Genomic DNA, 19,381 nt, shown 5'->3' with positions numbered 1-19,381 from the left:
ATTTACAGAACAGCAAACTTTTTAGTATTCTCCAGCTAAATTTAATCAACTTGTTCCCATGCCTTAATAAGTTGTGGCCACACATTAGGATCTCACCATTTTTTTTTGTTTTTTTTTACATGATGTCACCTTAGGGGCGCCACACAAACTAGCATTAACAGAGTATAACAAAATAACAAAGCAACAACTAACATTTCAGATCAGTTTGTTTCTTTACTTCAAATCATGACTATTTTTGACAGATTGAGTTTGTAAGGAAAACATGACATAGTTTAAAAGGAAAAAAGCAGAAAAAAAACATGAAACATTTTTCATGAGAGCAGTAACAAGAGGGGCTAAACAAATAATCCAGTGTTTTGCAGTTGCTACATATTGTCTGATTTAAAATCAACCTATGTTGATCTACATTTACTGACATGCCAAGTCAAGCCAAGGGTTGGCAGTTGATAACACCTACATCGCCGAAAACTTGTGAGTGAGGCAGAACACTAGCCTGTGCTGTTGGCAAGGTGATGGGAATCATCACATATCAGATTTTGTTCAAGGCCTAATAGTGAGTGCTTGATGGATGGAAAATTTAATTTACAAAATGCCAGCATTTAGTATTCTTCGACTGTTCTGATTGTGACTGGTTGCACCTGGTTAGAAAATTTCAGTGTCGCTGCCACTGTAATCGGGAGATGCTGGCTCGAATCCCGGTCATGCCGCCTGCCATCCGTTGCCGGAGCTCTAAGAGAGCACAATTGGCTTTGCTATGTCCGAGTCGCTGTGTTTTCCTCCGAGCACGCTGTGATGCTACTCGGCAATGCAGCAGTTAGAAAAGAGGTGGTGGCTGACTTTACATGTATCAGAGGAGGCATGTGCTAGTCTTCACCCTCCTGGTGTTGGGGCATTGATATATATATATATATATATATATATATATATATATATATATATATATATATATATATATATATATATATATATATATAATTAGAACTGTCAGTGTGAACTGGTGAACAGACAAGCGACTCTGGCAGAAACCACGCACACATTCAGTGCTGGAGACTCCCCACTCATACCATGCAGTTCAGTTCAGTGTTCATTAGCCTGTGGCAAAAGTCATGGGACATGTGACTAATTCCTAGGTCCTGTCCCAAGAGATTTTGCATGGCGTGTCAGTGTATTTTAAAAATTTCCTATGTCTACACAATTATTTTGATTTATTTGAATTGTGAGTTGAGAGAAAGAGAATAAGCTTATTTCTGTGCTTCTGTCACCTAAGAAATTTAAAACCGCTGGTCTTGTTTGATTTAACTTGCAGGTAAACGAGCAATACATCATATATGAATAAAGCTTTTTTTCTGATAAAAGAATATAAGCAGTATTTGTTTAGTGATGTTAGAGATTTAAAATTAGGAACTGTATATCTTGAATCAATCTCGAAGCATACAGTAATTATGATTACCATAAATTCAGGAGATGATCTTTCTTTTCATCTTTACCCTTATCTTGTACTTGGCCATATTAATCCAGTCTTGTTGATGATATAACATAGTTCAATTTTCACGTAACATATTTTATCAAAGGGTGGGGTTAAACGTAAATTAAATGATGGTTTGACTGGAATGTATACAGGATAAACTCCAGTGTGTGTTTGTTTGTGTGTATAGATGTCATTCCTATAATCAATTCACTTGGTTAGTTTCTAGGTTATAGAAGTTTATATATATATATATATGTATACATCATAAATATAAAATTATTATTACTACAGATATACATAAGATAAGAGGTTAAATCATTATAATCATCATCATTATTATTATTACAAGGATAGATTATTTTCAAAAACAATTTACCATACTCATCAGTTCACGCACCGTTACAATAAAAAAAAAAAAGCAAAATCACATCTGACCTGGGATTTTTGACCTATTATTTGTAAAGCCCGCTCATAGATAATAATCTATGGCTGGGTACTTGCCCATTTAACATGGTGCTCCAATTCAGAAACTTTAGATATATTTCATATTTAAAGAGGTCCAACAACAAAAACTAAAAAAATAATACATTTTCAAAAGCACCTCTATTATTATTATCCACTGTGGGGGACGGTCCAGGGACCAATACCCTGGGACTGTTTATACTTGTTAACATATCATTGAGAAAGGTCCACTTGTTTGATTATGACTGAAGTTACTCATGATTTAGAAAGTTATGAAAATGCACCATAAAACAAATAATGAGGGCTTGTGGCAAACATATAATACTACATAACACAATACTAAAATGAGCATCCATGAATACTGCATAGTTGTTGAGTGCATCTGGTGTAAGGTGACATGATCGCATTGACAAGGTCTGATCTATGATCCTCACAGTGGGTTTCTTTCTTTTCTTTTTTTCCTTTTTTTGGTGATTCTGTGCATCTATTTGGAAAGTGTAAACACTACACCAGAACCATGCTTGGCTCAACATTCCTGAGCAGTTCCTCTTATCCACTTTTCTAAAGAAACCATTCAATCATTCCTTCATTTGTCCAGGATAAGAATTTTCATCCTCGATTTTTTTTCTATACATAAACATCAGCTTGTGCAGTCATGAGTTCCATAAATAAATTGTAAAAATCGTAAAAATCAAAAATTGTTCTGTGAAGCTGATCCTTTGATTCTGATTGCGTGTGAATTAGTTGCACTAATTTTGTTAAACTTTACTAAAGATTGAGGCACTAAGTCCTCCTTAAATGACTTGAGGCAAGCTTCTCTCCCCCCCAGCTGAAAAGGGCATGAAAACTTTCTTTCATTTGGAGGAGGTGGAGCAGGAGGAGGATGAGCCAGGAGTGGCACGTACAACAAACGTATTTATAAGAGACACTCAAAATCAGAAAACTGCTTGTGCTGGTCTTGATTGTTCGCTTAAGCCAGTAGCCTGATGGCACCGTTCTCAGAGCCCAGCAGAAGAAGCCTCTTAGTTGGCAGCACAGCCAGGCTGGTGAGCGTCCCCCGGAAGTTCTCAGAGCTGAGCTTGGTGCTGCTCGCTGGGCTGGCAGAGATGTCCAACATGGAGTAAACACCTATCTTGTTGGATACAGTGCCTGCCACAATCTCAGCACCATAGAGGTCAAAGGCGTGGGTGGGGTCGGAAGGAGTCCTGTACTGGTGAAGGGGCTTGTGCTCGAGGTCTTTCCAAACCGTCAGAGTGTGATCAGTAGAGGAACTAACCAGCAAATTTCCATCAGTCGCCTGCAAGACATAAAACATAATCATAGACAAAAAATATGTTCAGGAAGTGGTTTCCTGAAAAATGTGAAACCTGTTAAGCTAGAATTACATTAGAACAGCTTGAGGTCATAAAATGCACATGAGTACATAACACCAGAGCACAGTCTAACACCTTATTGGATTGGATAAGTACAATCACACACAATGAAACATGCAATTTCAATCATTTTCACATGCACTTGTTGACAAACTGGACATCTTCTGCTAATCTTTGCTGCTCAAAGCCTTTTGTACCAAATCATGATTATAATCAACTGTTTAAAATCATAAATAATTTATTAATTTATATCTCATTACTAGCCATTATTAAGTCCCCATTTTTTGGAATGTGTGGCATGTACTGCATTACTAAAATGTAGGAATGGATATATGAAAATACGCTGACAAGACAAAATATAAAATAGATCTTATGTTCATACTGTTTGTAATTAATTAAAGTCAGAGTCAATATTAGTCTCTTTTTTAGCATTTTTATACTGTCCCAACATTTGCGTATTTGGTGTTCTTTAGCCCTCTGAAATTGGTATTGGCCAATTAAAACAGTAAAAAAAAAAAAAGAACAAGCAAGAATCTAAAAAAATACCAAGATTCAAAAGTAGACTGGTTTGTGCATAATGATCAGCACAGGTTACAAACGTGTTCCTAATAGGTAACCCATGTCCATATTTGTCCAAACGTAGGACTGCAAAGGCAGGAACAGAATCCTTGACCCTGATAATCGAGGTTAAGTAAAGTTTGTTTTGCTGTAGTCTCTTGTTGACTGCTTCTGAGCAAATGAAAAGGGTACAGCTACTGCTCAATCTGCAGAAAGTTAAGCATTGTGCTACAAACTCAAAAACTAAAAAGGCTTATGAAGGTAGGCCTAGTTTATAAGAAAAACAAAACAAAACAGAGACTGTATTTATGATTATATATTTATGATTATGATTTAAAAAGAATTTTGCATTTTTTGTAGCCAATTCTTAAATGGATCAAATCACAAAATCAAGTCTGCAAAACTTTAATCCTCAAGAATCTGCTCAACTAATTAACAACACAGGAACTAAGATTTCAACAGATATTACTACATGTCCAGTTAACATGTGCAATAAATGTGCTTGTGACTTCCCCTTACTCAATTCTGTGAAATCAAAGAGATGTTGGTAATCTGAAATGACCTGAGTTTTCAGGCTTTATGATGTATTTACATTAACCTGCCTCATGCTGTAGCCCCGTGACATGCAGGATATCCCTGCAAGAATGCAGCAGGTTCATACTCACCTTCATCTGCAGTATATCTCCTTCATGAGCAGGCCAGCCACGCAGAACCAGTCCAGTCCGTGCGTCCAGCAGCACTACGAACCCGGAGGAGAAACCGGCTGCTACCGTTCTTCCTCCAGGACTCACAGCCAGGCAGCGGATCAGACCCGCACTCATGTTGTTGTAGGCCAGGCGGAATTCATGCTAGGAGGAGAACAAAAAAATATATTTAAATAAAGAAGAGAAGAAAAAGATAAAGCATGGGGATAAACAAACAGGCCTCACATTAGGGGTGGGCGATATGGCCCTAAAATAATATTACAATATTTCATGATATGACAAAACAATAAAACAAAAAAAAGATATTTTAAGAATACACTACTGCAACAAAATTAAAATTAAATTTTATTATTGCATATGATATGATATGGTACACCCCTAACTGAGATATAAAAAATACAAGAATTTTATCAGATTTGTAACAGAAGTCCATGATCCAGAATGTCATGATACTAATAATGCACTCCATATATCTCCATATATCCAGGATTAAAGTAAAATGAATAATACTGGACTTATATAATCTCTGATGGTCTCTAGTAGATATATAATGGGAAATTAGAACAGCAAAAAGTAGTACCCTGATGTGATAATTAGGGCTAGGTGATATGGCATGATATTTCAGGATTTAATCATTCACTATATTGGCGATATTATTGCACACGATACAATATGGCACACCCCTACCTCAAACACAATGGGTCTCAATTATTATTATTACCTTATTAGTGCAGCCTTACTATTGAAGTACATTATACAAATAGTTAGGTGATATGGTAAAAAATAATATATAATGATAGGGCACTTTAAAAAAAAAAAAAACTCAATACTATCAATGTTTTAAAGTACAGAAAAAGTGCATCAGCAGAGGCAGATTTAAATATTTTTTATGTGTAGCACTTCGCATTACTTAGAAGACACAGAGTAAACTTAGGCAATTTTCACACCTGTAGTTTGTTTCTTTGGTTCAAATAAGTTGATGAGTTTGTTTACTTACAGCATTTTTTCCCTCACATGGTTTGGTTAGGTTTCATACAGGCATAAACCTAATCGCACCAAAATGTGCACCAATAGACCACATGCGCCTGCTGTGTCCTCCAATTGGTCAGAGCTGTCTGGCGCGGGAGCAAGAAAGTAAATATAGCGAGAAGATTCCGTCTTCTGCTGCCAAAAAATCTGCAAACTAGAGCCAGCTAGTACAGACTGAGAATTAGCTGAGGGGCTAAAATCCTAAAAACCTTCAAGGAACCTTTAAGTAAAGATTTTTAAAAGAAAATGTTTCATGAAGCACCTTAAGCATTCTTGAAGGTTCCTCCAAACGCCCTAAAGGGGACCTCCACAGTTTAAAATTGAAGAACCTCTAAAAGTTTCATAAGGAACTTTTAACTTTTAACAATGTATAACCCTGGCTTAAGAATCAGCTTAAATTTGTTCTTGAGAAAAGTCTTGACAAAAAGTCTCTGTCAGATTCATGGCGTGTTTTTAACTGCAGAATTGTTCACTGATATTTTCTTATAAAGACAGATTTTATTGTCATTGTAAATCAAACACATCCCAAGTAAAAAAATTATTGATCAGAAAATTGAGTGAATTCTGAAAAGAAACAGTCAGTGAATTAGCCCCAGAGTGACCAATCAATCTCAGTCAAAAAATATTTATTTGGCTACTTCAAGGACGGGATGTCAGCTGACAAACGACGGACAAGTGTACCTGCAATCCAGGCTTGCGTGGGTCTATGAAGCGAAGGACTGAGTCAGTGCTGGCGAACACAACACTGCAGTGAGGGGCAGGCATGGTAGTGACTGCGGTGATGGGATTCTTTCCATCTAGTGCTTCATAAGAACGAATCTGCTTACCTTGAAATGGAGAAAAGCAAATAAACAGCTCTAAAACTCAAAGCCAAAGAGTAAGAGCAGGTTCTATTCTAGGTATACAGTCTTAGTTACATTTCAATATGTTGCAATATATTATGGCACTGTAAGAAAGAATATGTATTTTTTCTCATCACATTTTAAGAAAATCATCATAGCATAAAAATTCACCATCATATGCAGTGGGATCTAAATCCCAAGACTTTTATATTCCAATATGTTCATACACCCCTATGCTTGACAATGTGGCTGCCTTTATTTACCTTTGCTTTTAATTAGCTTATAAGCTTTTCTAGGATCCTATTCATCAGGCCCATTAAGCTGATCATTCATTTAATCTCATTATCTGTGGGCAGCATTAATGGTCTCTAATAGGACTGCAGGATATGTGAAAAAAGGACATTGCGAACTTGAGCTATTCCGCAATATATATTGCATATATTGACTTGATCTTTTTATTAAAGATTACAGTTTAATAAAGTTAAATACGTTAAATAAATTAATATTTTAAAAAATAATTTGCTTCTGGTGCATGTCATGGAAAATAAGTGGGATTTTTTTCTTTTGTATCAAACCAATTGTAGCATTGCTTATATGATTCATTTGCTTTCCAAACCTTTACTGATTGTGGAAAAGTCACACTAGACCTAAAGCAGTTTGGACTGTGTGTCTCTACACTCTTCTTCCAGACTCTGCTCCCTTGATTTACAAATGCAATGTAAAATTTACTGATGGTCAGTGATGGTTTGGAGAGACATGTCATCTGCTGGTGTTGGTCCACTGTGTTACATCAAGTCTAAAGTCAGCGCAGTTTTGTTTTCCCGGAAAATCTTACAGCACTTCATGCTTCCCTCTGCTGACTACTTTTATGGAGATGTGGATTTCATTTTCTAGCAGGACTTGGCACACTGCCCACTCTGTCCAAATTACTGACTGGTCTTATATAATATTCTAATTTTCTGAGATACTGATTTCGGGGTTTTCATTGGCTGTAAGCTATAATCATCAACAATAAAAGAAATAAACCCTTAAAATAGATCAGTCTCTGTGTGTAATAAATCTATATAATATACGAGCTTAACATTTTGAACTGAATTACTGATATAAAGTAACTATATGGTATTCCATTTGTTTTTAAATGCACTAGTATAGTGATATTTTGCGATACTGTGAACAAGGTGACGCATTGCAATTGTTTAAATCAAAATTTAGGAAAACTCTCATAGTACAAAAAACACTTATTTTACTAGTCATAAAATCTGAACAGTGGGAGTACAACTTACCTACTTATACTTTTTAAAATCAATACAGTAGTGCAAGCACACATTGTGAGGCTGAAAAAAATGCTGTGCAGCTCTAGTCTCTTACCAGTGAACTGATCCCAGAGGTGCACAGTGCCATCACAGCTAACCACTTCCTGCAAAGCCTCCAGCTGCACAACAGAAAACACAGACTTGCGGTGCTCAGCGTACGTCAGCCTGGGCTCCACCTCACGCGTACCATCACCGTGATTATACAGCGGCCACAGCTTGACCGTTTTATCTTTGCTCCCAGAGAGAAAGTAGTCTTCTCCAGCTAAGGACGCCAGACACTTAACTGAGCCGGTGTGACCCAAAAAGCTCTGCAGGCGGATCTGGTGGAAATGGAAGTGCGAGTCCTGCTGGTTCAGACCGATTTCATATTGCCAGTACGCAAGCCAGTTCCCCTGCAGAGAGCGGCTACTGCGAGGAAGCTCCTGCTTCAGTGCGCTGTCCTCCGGGGTGTGGCCCAGCACCCAAGAGGACGAGGAGAGTGAGGAAATGGGGCCCACTGTTGTGGTGGTGGTGGCTGGTGGAGCATAGGTGACGTGCGGTCGTCCCCAGGTGTCCATAGAGGCCAGATTGGGACTCCCGCCCGGCTCTGTGTCCCGCTTTACTTGGATCCGGTTCCCTACTAAGTGGCTGCCGAAGGTTCCAGACTCAGGCAGGGCGTCTCCACCGAGAGGAGTGGAGGTACAGGAGGGAGCAGGGAAGGGGCTGCGACCAATATGGTGGCTCAAGCTTGGGGAGTGGCCCATGGAGGAAGCAGCCATTTCTGCTCTTTGACCACTAGCTAGGCTGAACTCTGGGCTTCCTGGACTTGCTCGGTCATGATAAGACTGAGCAAGACCCCACACCAATTCATGATTGGGAACCAGCTTGCGGATAGCGGCATCACCTAAAAACAAACAAAACAAAAGCTAAATTAATATGATATTGAGTAAAATCGTGAGCTTTGGGACTGGAAAATCCAAACATGAAACAATTAACTGTTTAACTGCTTGACAGAAATACAGGTTTATTTATTAGTAATTCTGGACATTGGATACTGGAATACTGGAAGATGTAAAACGAAATAAATACTTAAACAATTAAATTATATCCATTATTTTATTATATGCATATTATTTTAAACATTTTGAATATGACTTTCTGAAGCAGAAAATAAACATAAACCCTAATGTGTGGGTGCCCTGTATTGCTTTATGGAGCAATGGAACTGTGTCCTCTGAAATAATAGTGCTCCATCCAATACTTTTGGGATGAGTTGTGAAGTTGGCGATAAGGTGAGTTCGGGTGATGATTATCCAACATCCTGACCTTACTCACCATCACTCATGTTGCTGAATAAAACCAAATTCTCACAGCACTGCTCTAAAACCTATTAGAAAGCCTTACTTAAAGGTCTCCTTCCATTAAAATCCACTTTCTCTGGTTCTTTGTGAAATACTATAGGTTGCTGGCATGCTGCATATAAAACTGATCTTCAACCCCCCATTGGCTGCAGTAGCTGGTAAAAGAAAATGTCGGGCAGCCTCCACTCGCACCGCAGCATTAATAACATTTCTTTTAGCCGTGCGGATGCTCACCTCGTGGCCAAGCAACGCTGAGAGTCTGACGTTAAGTGAAGTTTAAGGGTTAAATTTACTTAGCACTTAGTGCTATATCTTTATAACTAAGGCTATATCTCTGAAAACATTTTGTTTTAGAGCTGTAAAACTGACTGTGGGGAAAGGCAGGTAGGCGTTCTCTGCAGCAGTGCTGTTAGCCAATCAGAGGCGATATGTTTGCATGTGTGAATATTCATGAGCAAGAACCAAATCCAGTCTTTCTTCAGAGACTTCAGAGAATTCAGTGAACTAAAGGAGGGCTAAATAGAAACAAAAAAAAACATCGCACGTGGCCTTTATGCATACTAGAGACCACAACCAGACATTTTAAAATGAAAAAAAACGATGAAATGAGACCTTTAAACAGTTAAAAACCAACAAACTGCCCTAATTACAGAGAACAGAATGCAAAAAAAACATGTTGGACTTGTGGTGTTAAACTTCCAATACATTAAAAATCACATCTGTTTATACTTTATTCAGATATTGATTTAGGTAAATATATTGTAACACTAGATTTAATACATGTCTGTTTTTTTCTCTTACCAATAAGACAGTAGAAAGGAATATAGGACGCATATGCCATCTCAGAGTTAAAAACAGCCTGTAGTTCTTCCAGAACACCAAGCTCACAGGTGACCTCTGATCCTTCTGGAGTGAAGACATCAACGTATGTGTATTCTCCGACCTCCCTTCTGGGAGCATTGTCCATCTACATGGCAAAAAATAAATAAATAATCTTTATTATTTAAACTAGCAATATTAAAATAGCAATATTGTAGCAAATAAAGACAAAAAATAGGACTGATTCAACCAAACTAGCTTAAACCAAATTAATTGTTCTAATGTGTCAACTTCTTGATACCTGGTTCTGCAGACTGTGCAGCAAGGTGAAGACCTGGAAGAACTGGCAGAGGGTGTCTGCCATGTGCTGCTGGACCATCTCCCTCCCAATGCGCAGACAGATGAGAGCCATAAGGCTCAGAGTCTTCAGACACAGTGCAGAACGAGTCTGCACTCCGCTGGGAAATCTGGGCATAGACAACAGCCAAATGAACAGAGGTAATATTCTAATATTTTAAGCTTATTGCAAAAGAAAGGTTACTTTCACTGAGTTTGGATGCACGCCACGTTAAAACAAGAAACAATTAAAACAAACAAAAAAAGAACCCTATTGTGTGAGGCTTTACCCCATCTTGGGAGAGGTGAGCAAATCAAGCAGAGGCAGCAGCACGTCCTGATTGATTTTCATCAGCATGTCCATTAGGGTGGAGTCTGACAGGAAAACTATGATCTTCTGAGTCAGCACCACTGCGCCCAGGAGGCCTGCCTCTTTACGAGTGTTCAGCCGGCAGGAGGAGGGGGGAGAGACCTGGAGAAGGGTCACAAGGATTGAACAGTCACATGAAGGACAGTAAATACCACAACAGTGGCATTCAATAACTTCAATACCAAATCATTACAGCTATACTGTACATACACGCAGCACATGCTCAGTGGACGACACAAACTAATATTCATGTAAATTCATAATTTAAACCCATCTACTGAGCATGAATCAATAGTAGCTGTGCAATTGAGAATCTAAAACCTCTGCAAAAAGCTTATGCATCGACCTCCTAACAGAGCTTTCTGTTTTTATAATGCAAACAATCATGGAAAACACTGCAATCACTGAGAGAGCAGTAAGCTTGCCAGCTAGCAGCCATTATACAGCCATTAAAAGTCATGTGAACGATTTTGAATCAAGCAGTCAATGGATAACAGTTTTTTTACATGTTCTTTGCTTTGTCTAGATTTTAGTTATAATTTCATATCATAGCTAAACAGAATATGTATTACACTGTAATCCCCTATATACACAAGCAAAAGTATTGAAACACCTGCTTTTTCGCCGTTTCTTCCAAAAATTAAAATGTAACAAAACAAGTAAATAGATTAATTATGAGCACTGCTGTCAGGATTAGCAAGGTCAGGGTGTTATGATCACGACCCCGCCTCATCACCAACAGTACTGGACACAGCCCAAAACTGCTGCACCCTTCTTATCTACGTCCGAGATTCAGCAAGAGCCAAACGTTTCATATTTATCTGCTATAGAGAGAGTCCCGTACATTTGTTAATTTGCTAATCTGTGTCAGGAATGAGTGCATTCATTACAAGAGCAGCCCACACACACTTAAACATATAGTGTAGGTCTTTACCAATTGTTTATTTTATTTTATTTATTTTTTTAGATAAACTTGGATTTTTTTGACAATAGTTCCTGCAAATGCCATGTCAGAGATAGTCATATGTTAATAGCTTCACGTCTGTAGTGTTACAGAGTATTTTATCATATAATGAGAACAGATGGGTGCTAAAGAAGATCTTACCAGGTAGCCAATGTAAGGAAGGTATTGGTAGGTCAGAACAGGTTCTCCATACAGGTGTGCTATATAAATAAGACAGTCAAGAACTGGCTTTGCTGTCCGGTCACCGACAACTGGTTTCTTCTCATACACACTTCCAACACTGTCGAGACTACTCTCCTCATTTGCAGATTGGACAAATTGGTGTTTTTCAGGGCCTACAGAAAAAAAAGAAGTGAGCCTCAACTACAGCCAAACATTAGAAATATGCATAAAATGTACACTAAAAAAAATGGTCAGTTCTTACCTATATAGCAAGACGTAAGCAGACGCAGCAGATTCCGGGCTACATATCGAGAGGTTACTGTGGGTCCCAGTTTTGCAACTAACCATCGAACAGTCTTACAAACAGTATCTGATTAAAAAGTCAGAAGTTTTTGCACCATTTTATTAGCAATAATAATTGCTCAGTAACGATATTTCTAAATGATAACAGTTTTAACTTTTTTTTTTTTTACTTACCCAATAATATCTTGTGTTCTTTCTCCTCAGAATTCTCTGAAGGGTCATGGTCATCATCCTCAACCACTATGTTTTTATCAGCCTCTCCTTGTTCCATCCCATTCATGAAATCACTCTCCTGGGTCCCCACTGTAACATCTGACTCCTCTGTGCAGCCAGACAGTGTGAGCTCAAGACTGGGGACTTTCTGAACAGTGCCCTCTTTGTCCTCCACTGTCTCATCTTCATCTTCCAATTCTCCTCCATCTTCTCCATCGCTGGCCTGCTTTAGATCCTGACTGCTGTCAGCAGACTTCAAGCTTGCCCGATCCTTGGTAGAGTCGCCATCTCCAATTGACACCTCACTGGCACTGCTCTTGTCACTTAGCTTCCCCACACTCAGAGATTCCTGGTCTTGGTCTTTGTTTGCAGAGTTCTGGTTCTGTTGTTTAGCAGAAACTCCAGCTGCTGGAGATGAGCCGTTATTGACGTAAAAGCCATTCTGGAAGTCCTCGCCTTCAGTTAGAAACACCTGGTCACTAAGACTTATGCCTGAAGAGTAGTCAATTAGACCTGCGTCTCCAACACCACCCACACCTCCGCCACCACCTCCACTGCCTGCTCCAACTTTGCCAGCTGAGGCAGAGGATGGTGGTCTACCATCTTCACAGTCGTAGTCTTCTTCCTCCTCTCCCAAACCACCCACAGCACCCCTTAATCCTTTAAGTCCTTGCCATTCACTGCCTGCACCTGTGTTGCAACTCTCGAATCCAGTGATAACCTGCAGGACATGAGGTAGGAGGCTGGAGAGGAACGCCTGTAAGCCAATCCGCACAATAAGCTGAAGCACAAAGCAGTCCGTGTAGAGGTAGAAGCGTCCACGAAGGCAGCAGGGGTTCTCATATACGCCGATCAGTGGCTTTATTAAGTACTTTGAGGCATTGCGGGGTCCAAGGACCCTGGAGACCGGCTCAAATAAGTACCAGGCAGCATATACAGCTGTTGATTCCTCAGTCATTAATGCAAGCACAAAGGGCAGGAGAATCTCCAGTCCCTCAGCAGTGATCTCTTCTTGAAGAAGAGTCTGCAGCTGCTGCCACAAGTTGAACACAATATCCCGACCCTGAATGCTGTTGATGGACTCCATCTTGGAATGATAGGAGAAGATGAACTTATGCAGTACTGGGAAATATTCTGGGTACGGTATTGGAGAGAGCACTGGACTAAGCAGTTGCCAAGGGTTTGGCGGTGGAAGACCCTCAGATATTGGGTCGTACTTGAAGAGAACTGGTGAGGAGCCAGTAGAGGGCAAGTTCAACGAATAGGTCTCAGATGCATGCTTGCGAATGTACAGAAGGCTCTCAAGTGCATGGTGAAGTGGTAGTGGGATATCCCGAAGACTTGCAGAACAAAGCTTCATTACTGCTTGGTAACGAGCACTCAGTGTTGTACCTGGCTTTACACCTCGCAGTTTAGAGGAAGAAAAGATTTCCGCAATGAAGACACCTAGGGCTTGCATGTCTCTGTGGAAAAGGTCTGTAAAAGACAGGGGGACCTTTGATCCAATGTTCCAGTCCACATCTATTGTTTCCAGGACTTGGGAATGCAAACCTCTACCCAGAAAGTTATTGAGCTTCTCCAACTCTTCCAAAGGCTGCAAAGGTTTGAATCCTTCAGGTAATGCTACTTTGAAATCATCTCCATTTGAAGCAGCATGCCCTTCTGGCTTCTTCATTACAGAAGGCCCTCTCTGAAGCATGGTACCCCTAATGCTAGACCCCAAAGCATTTGTGCCACTGTTTGATGTTTCTGCAGGAAAGGAACCATGAGCGGGAGACACTGCCAAAGATGTGCTTTCTACAGTTGTCTTGCCTCCTGCAGAGCTCCCAGCAGGAACTGGTATAGTGGTGGTGGCAGAGGCTACAGCACTTAAAGAATCAAGAGCCTCTGTTCCTTGCTCAAGATCTTCATCTCTATCAACCATTGTCCAGCCACTAGATTCACATCCTGTTGCCTCTGGGACCATTCCATCTACACCATCCATCCCTGTGTCAAGTAGTGGGATTTGCCAAGCCGACACACTGACAGGACCAAGGTGAGGAGGTTCTGCTGGTGAATACTGGTAAGGTGCTAGACGGGGTGGGTGAGGCTGGTCAAACAACTGGACAACTCCATAGCTAGTTAGATGGGTGTGGTTATCCACCAAGTGTAAGCAGACATTCTTAGCTTTTACAGCATCTTTACCAGACAGCTTGTAGCCAAACGTCAGGTCAATCCAATGGTGTAGCTGTTGAGACACTTCACGGCTCTCCAAGAGACGTCTGTGCGCTGCAATGAACTCCTCGTAGGAATTGCACCACGGAGGTACATCAAGGTCTGGCATATCTGGATGAATAGAACGAAATATCGAAGGGTCTGTGTAGAATTCTGGTATGCATTCATCTGGAGTCCAACCCTGAATTCGTTCCATGCTAGCTGGATATTCGTTGGGTTCCCACTGAGAACGAACGTGGCTGCAAAGTACAGATTTGGGGGTTCGTCTAGCTTTGTACACATAGTAGGTAATGTCTGACAGAACATCTGAGATATGATGGGGTACATGAAGATGATCTGACTGTCCTGAACAACCAGGGCCTACTGATCCCACAAGATCAGAAGAAAAACCACTTCCACCACCTCCGTTAGCTACTGCTGCTGCAAGGGCTTCTTTGGTCATTTCGTAAGTGAAATCCAGTTGTTTGTCACCCTTATTCAGACGAAATTTTGACCTCCTGAGATCACGAAATCTTCCATATGGCACAGTGAAGTCTACCACCCAGGGCAACACTGGGTGATAGTTGGGGTCACCCTCACGCCTACCAGCTAGCCGGTTGAGTTCCATCAAATAGGTAAAGTTGCTGACTCTACCATGAACCCAGTCAAGGACCAAAGCTTTGAGCTCATGAAGGCAGTCTTGGCAGTGCTGTACATTGACATCGCTTTTCACACTCACAGTGCCTCTTTCTTTTGCATTTCTTAGCACTTTTCTTACAGTTGCATCCTCCAAAGTGGCCCTGTCCTCTCCCAGTTCTTCATAATGTGCTAGAGAGATCTTGAGGCGAGTGCACAGCTGCTCATCGACAGCAACGTCTTGCAAGGAAAGTTCTCCACATGACAGTCCTGATGCATGACATTCACGAATTGCTATGAGCACCTGGTACAAAATAAACAGCACTTTAGCATTGCTGTTGGCAAGCTTGGCTGGACTGAAAGTGACAATGTCATGAAGAGAGTATTGAGTGTATGGACAAACGATGTACAACACCTCCCCGGACTCAAGCAAGCATTCAGCCTGGAGCACATTCGGACACAAAGTGTCTGTATGTTGCTTGGGAACTGTGGAGCTGGATGGTATAGGGCACTCTCTCTCCTTTTCCCTGGCTGGAGAGAGGGATGGTGACACCCGGTCAGTGGAAAGGAAAGAACATCCAAACAGTTTCTGCAAAGCTTGGCGAACGGCATCAATGGCCAACACCTGTGTTTGCTCAGTAGGTCCGGCATATGGCTGCACATGCTTCATGTATGCTTCCCGCCAAAGATTCCTATGGATGAAAAGAATATCAGTGAATAGATAAAAAGTGGCCTAGTGGAAATGTCAAGTTTTATATATATATATATATATATATATATATATATATATATATATATATATATATATATATATATATATATATATATTTTTTTTTTTTTTTTTTTTTTTTTTTACAATTCTGAAAATTGAAAATACTGATTCTGTGGGATTTCCACTGTCACTGAGGAATTTTCCACTATAAGACTTTGGCATGAACAAAATAACACAGCATTCATTTGTTTAGAATACAGTGAAAAAGTTATGTTTTTGATGGTTTAGACATTAAATTGCATTTAAGAGAGCATTTTGGCTCTCAATTCTTTCATAATTGCCATTCATGGTAAACAAACACAAAAAATCTGAAAAATCGTTGAAATTAAATAAAAAATCCCCTGTTAACCTCTGTGTAAGTTCTATAATCCAACTCAGTTATAGGAAAGTTCCTATAAAAAAAAAAACACAAAATTTTACATTTATTTTTTGAACATCATATGCTTAGTTTTATAGATCCCTTTTGAGGCTTAGGGAATTGTGGTTCTGATTGTCTCTGACTAAGTTATGCCATGGGAGGAGTTCCGTTCATATCTTCAGTTGTCATTTAAATAAATTAAGATACAGCAGTCATTCAAAGAATAATGACTAATTACATTCAATAATTAATAATAAAAGAAACGCTAAATCAAAGAAATACTCAATTATTTACAGTGGATCAAATTTCTGTGACAAATGATGTTCACACCTTATTTACACTATCATATCCTTTTTTCTATGTGTTTTGACTAGAAATTACACATATCCACACTAGCAGCAGTATTTATTTATTTTAACAATACCTGATGTTGCACTGCGACACTTTCTGCATCTGTCTCATGAAAGAGTCCTGGGAGAGCCCCTCCCACTGGAAGCCTTGCTCCTTGGCAAGCTTGTATCCCAACTTGCTCTTCCTTATGCCTTGGATGCAAACACGAGTCCAACCAGGTGGGAACTTCGCCTGCGAGCGCTGGAGAAGGGTGCGGATATCTCCATCACTCGCACAGTCACAACGTGCACAGCGAGTTATTCTCCCTTCCCTCAGACCCATCACCCAACGGGTCGGAACGAAGGCCACCAATTCATCGGGTCGTGGCCCAGGTCCAATCTGTCTCTGGTCAACCCCCAGGTCCCTCTCAATAGCTGATGCCAGCCACTCCATGACAACTTCTTCAGGTTTTACTAGAGCAAGTCACAATCTTGCTGTCTGACCCTGCTCCTCTAGAAGAGGGGCCTCCAGGCTTTCCTATGCCCCCATGTGAAGCTCAGAAAGAGGGGGAACATTTGCTTCAGTGAATAAGCAGTTTCTGAGGAATAAAAAAGACAAAACATTTTACTAGGTGAAATAGTTATTCCAGATATCTCCTCTGTAATTCTTTCTAGTATAAAAATAATTATTTCTTCAATTCAGGGTTTGACTATTAATAATTACTACATTATTGTCATATACAACTATACTATATGTTTTTGGTGGTCAAAATTACAGTGCAGGTGAATGTCTTACACCTACAGTATGTTACATATACATACATGTTATATGTTTATACATACTAAAGAAAACAATGAGTAAATTAGCCATTTAATGAATATGCTTCCCATTATCATAGTGTTTTTATGTTCTGCCTGTTTTACACTAGACAGCTAGTTCACCTTCTTGTGTAATCTTGTGTAAGCTACTATTAAGATTATTAGTACACATACATTGATATTGGTGTATTGCGCATTTTACCAATGTTTCTTTTAAGAAAAAGCTCATAGATAACACTTAAGACATTTTTCTGCAACATGCTAATATTTAAGGAATAGATATGACAATCACCCCATTCTAAAACTTGTGACAGTTTGAAATTTTGGTTATATAGCTTATTTCTCCCAATCAGACCAACTTCTTTAAATTATATCAACAAGACATATTGACCTGGAAGTTACGTTAAATATACATATGTATTAAAGCAAACAATGGGTAATTTAGCCAGTTAATCAATTAGTAGGGCTTCCAAGTATCATAGTGTTTTTATTTATTTACTGCCTGTTTTACACTGGACTGCTAGTTAATCTTCTTGTGTAATCTTATGTAAGCTACTATCAAGATTACTAAACACAGAACCCTGCTAAACCTAATGCTGTATTATGCATTTTACCAACATAACACTTAAAGCATATTTCTTTAATTCTATAAACTACTGACAACATTTTGCCCAAATTCCAAATAAAAATGTTGTCATTCAGAGCATTTATAAGCAGAAAATTAGAAATGGCTGAAACAACAAAAAAGATGCAGAGCTTTCAGACCTCAAAAGTGCAAAGAAAACAAGTTTATATTCATAAAGTTTTAAGAGTTCAGAAATCAATATTTGGTGGTGTAACCCTGGTTTTTAATCACAGTTTTCATGCATTTAGGCATGTTTTCCTCCACCAGTGTTACACACTGCTTTTGGATAATTTATGCCACTCCTGGTAGAAAAAAATCAAGCAATTCAGTTTGGTTTGATGGCTTGTGATTATCCATCTTTCTGTTGATTATATTCCAGGGGTTTTCAAATTGGTGAAATCAAAGAAACTTGTCATTTTTAAGTGGTCTCTTATTTTTCCACAGAGCTGTATATAAATATAGTCCTTCATCAGACATTTTAAATTCTCTAAATTCTATCAACAAGCCTTTTTGTCCTGAAAGTTATGTTACGCATACAAATATATTACACAAAACAATGGTAAGTTCTATTAGCCAATTAATGAATATGCAGAGCTTCCCATTATCATAGTATTTATTTTTTTTACTCACAAAATCAATAAAAGTTCTCTTTTACACCGGACAGCTAACCTAGCAATCGTGTTAAAGTATTTTACGGAATCCTGTCATTTAGCTAACTTAGTTAGTTAGTTAGTTAACTAGTTAGTTAGCTCAGAAACACAAAAATAAACATTTTAAAAACGCTTCTTATTACTGACTGGAGCTAACAGCTAGTTAGCTAGGTTAGGTTAGCTAGCCTGTAGCCCCTTACCTCTGCACTGTAGTCAGCTGCTCAGAAACTGCTCTGCTGATCAGCTGCTGTCATGATATCAGGCTCCATGATTTCTTGGCGGGTAAATGTGTCTCAGTCATTCCAGAAAGGCCCGCTGTGCAGCCCCACAGAACTCACGCGGAAAATCCTTAGCGGGGACTTTAGTTTCTGGCTGGGCGACAATATTTTGCTCCCTCTGTAATGATAGAAGCCATGATGTTGATGTCGGTGAAACACGTGACTCGCACCGCCTTACGTGCCTCAGCCAGCGCGCCTGCGTGCGATCTGTAAGCCACGTGGATTTACCGCACCGAACAGCTCCAACAGCTGATCTCCATACTATGATCTATAGATCCGCGCTTTTCTCCAGCCGCCGCCAAGCTCTCACAAATCCGCTCATGTGACTCTGCAGACTGATGGCCAGCAAATTCCCCCTTCACTATTTTTACTAAACTCAAACCACAAACTCGGGGAAGTGGTGGACAGATTTAAAACCAATACTCTTTCCAGAGTTCCCATTACTGATACTGAGATGTACTTGCT

General features: G+C 39.5%; 1 protein-coding gene across 1 annotated transcript; it reads right to left on the bottom strand.

Annotated features, from left to right (window-relative positions):
• Positions 1-193: 193 nt before the first annotated feature.
• wdr81 (WD repeat domain 81) lies at positions 194-19,066 on the bottom strand. The gene is made up of 12 exons (XM_007245889.4): positions 18,839-19,066; positions 16,640-17,143; positions 12,218-15,777; positions 12,003-12,110; positions 11,720-11,913; positions 10,535-10,716; positions 10,210-10,375; positions 9,891-10,056; positions 7,805-8,632; positions 6,276-6,421; positions 4,527-4,709; positions 194-3,227 (listed from the first exon to the last, which is right to left on the bottom strand). Exons 2-12 carry the CDS (start codon positions 16,996-16,998, stop codon positions 2,901-2,903), a joined length of 6,219 nt encoding a protein of 2,072 aa, XP_007245951.3. The 5' UTR covers positions 16,999-17,143; positions 18,839-19,066; the 3' UTR covers positions 194-2,900.
• Positions 19,067-19,381: the final 315 nt, after the last annotated feature.

The sequence above is a fragment of the Astyanax mexicanus genome, chromosome 18, assembly GCF_023375975.1.
Source record: "Astyanax mexicanus isolate ESR-SI-001 chromosome 18, AstMex3_surface, whole genome shotgun sequence".
Taxonomy (NCBI): Eukaryota; Metazoa; Chordata; class Actinopteri; order Characiformes; family Acestrorhamphidae; genus Astyanax; species Astyanax mexicanus.
The sequence above is the reverse complement of the archived record's forward strand: the minus strand, read 5'-3'. Positions and strand labels throughout refer to the sequence as shown.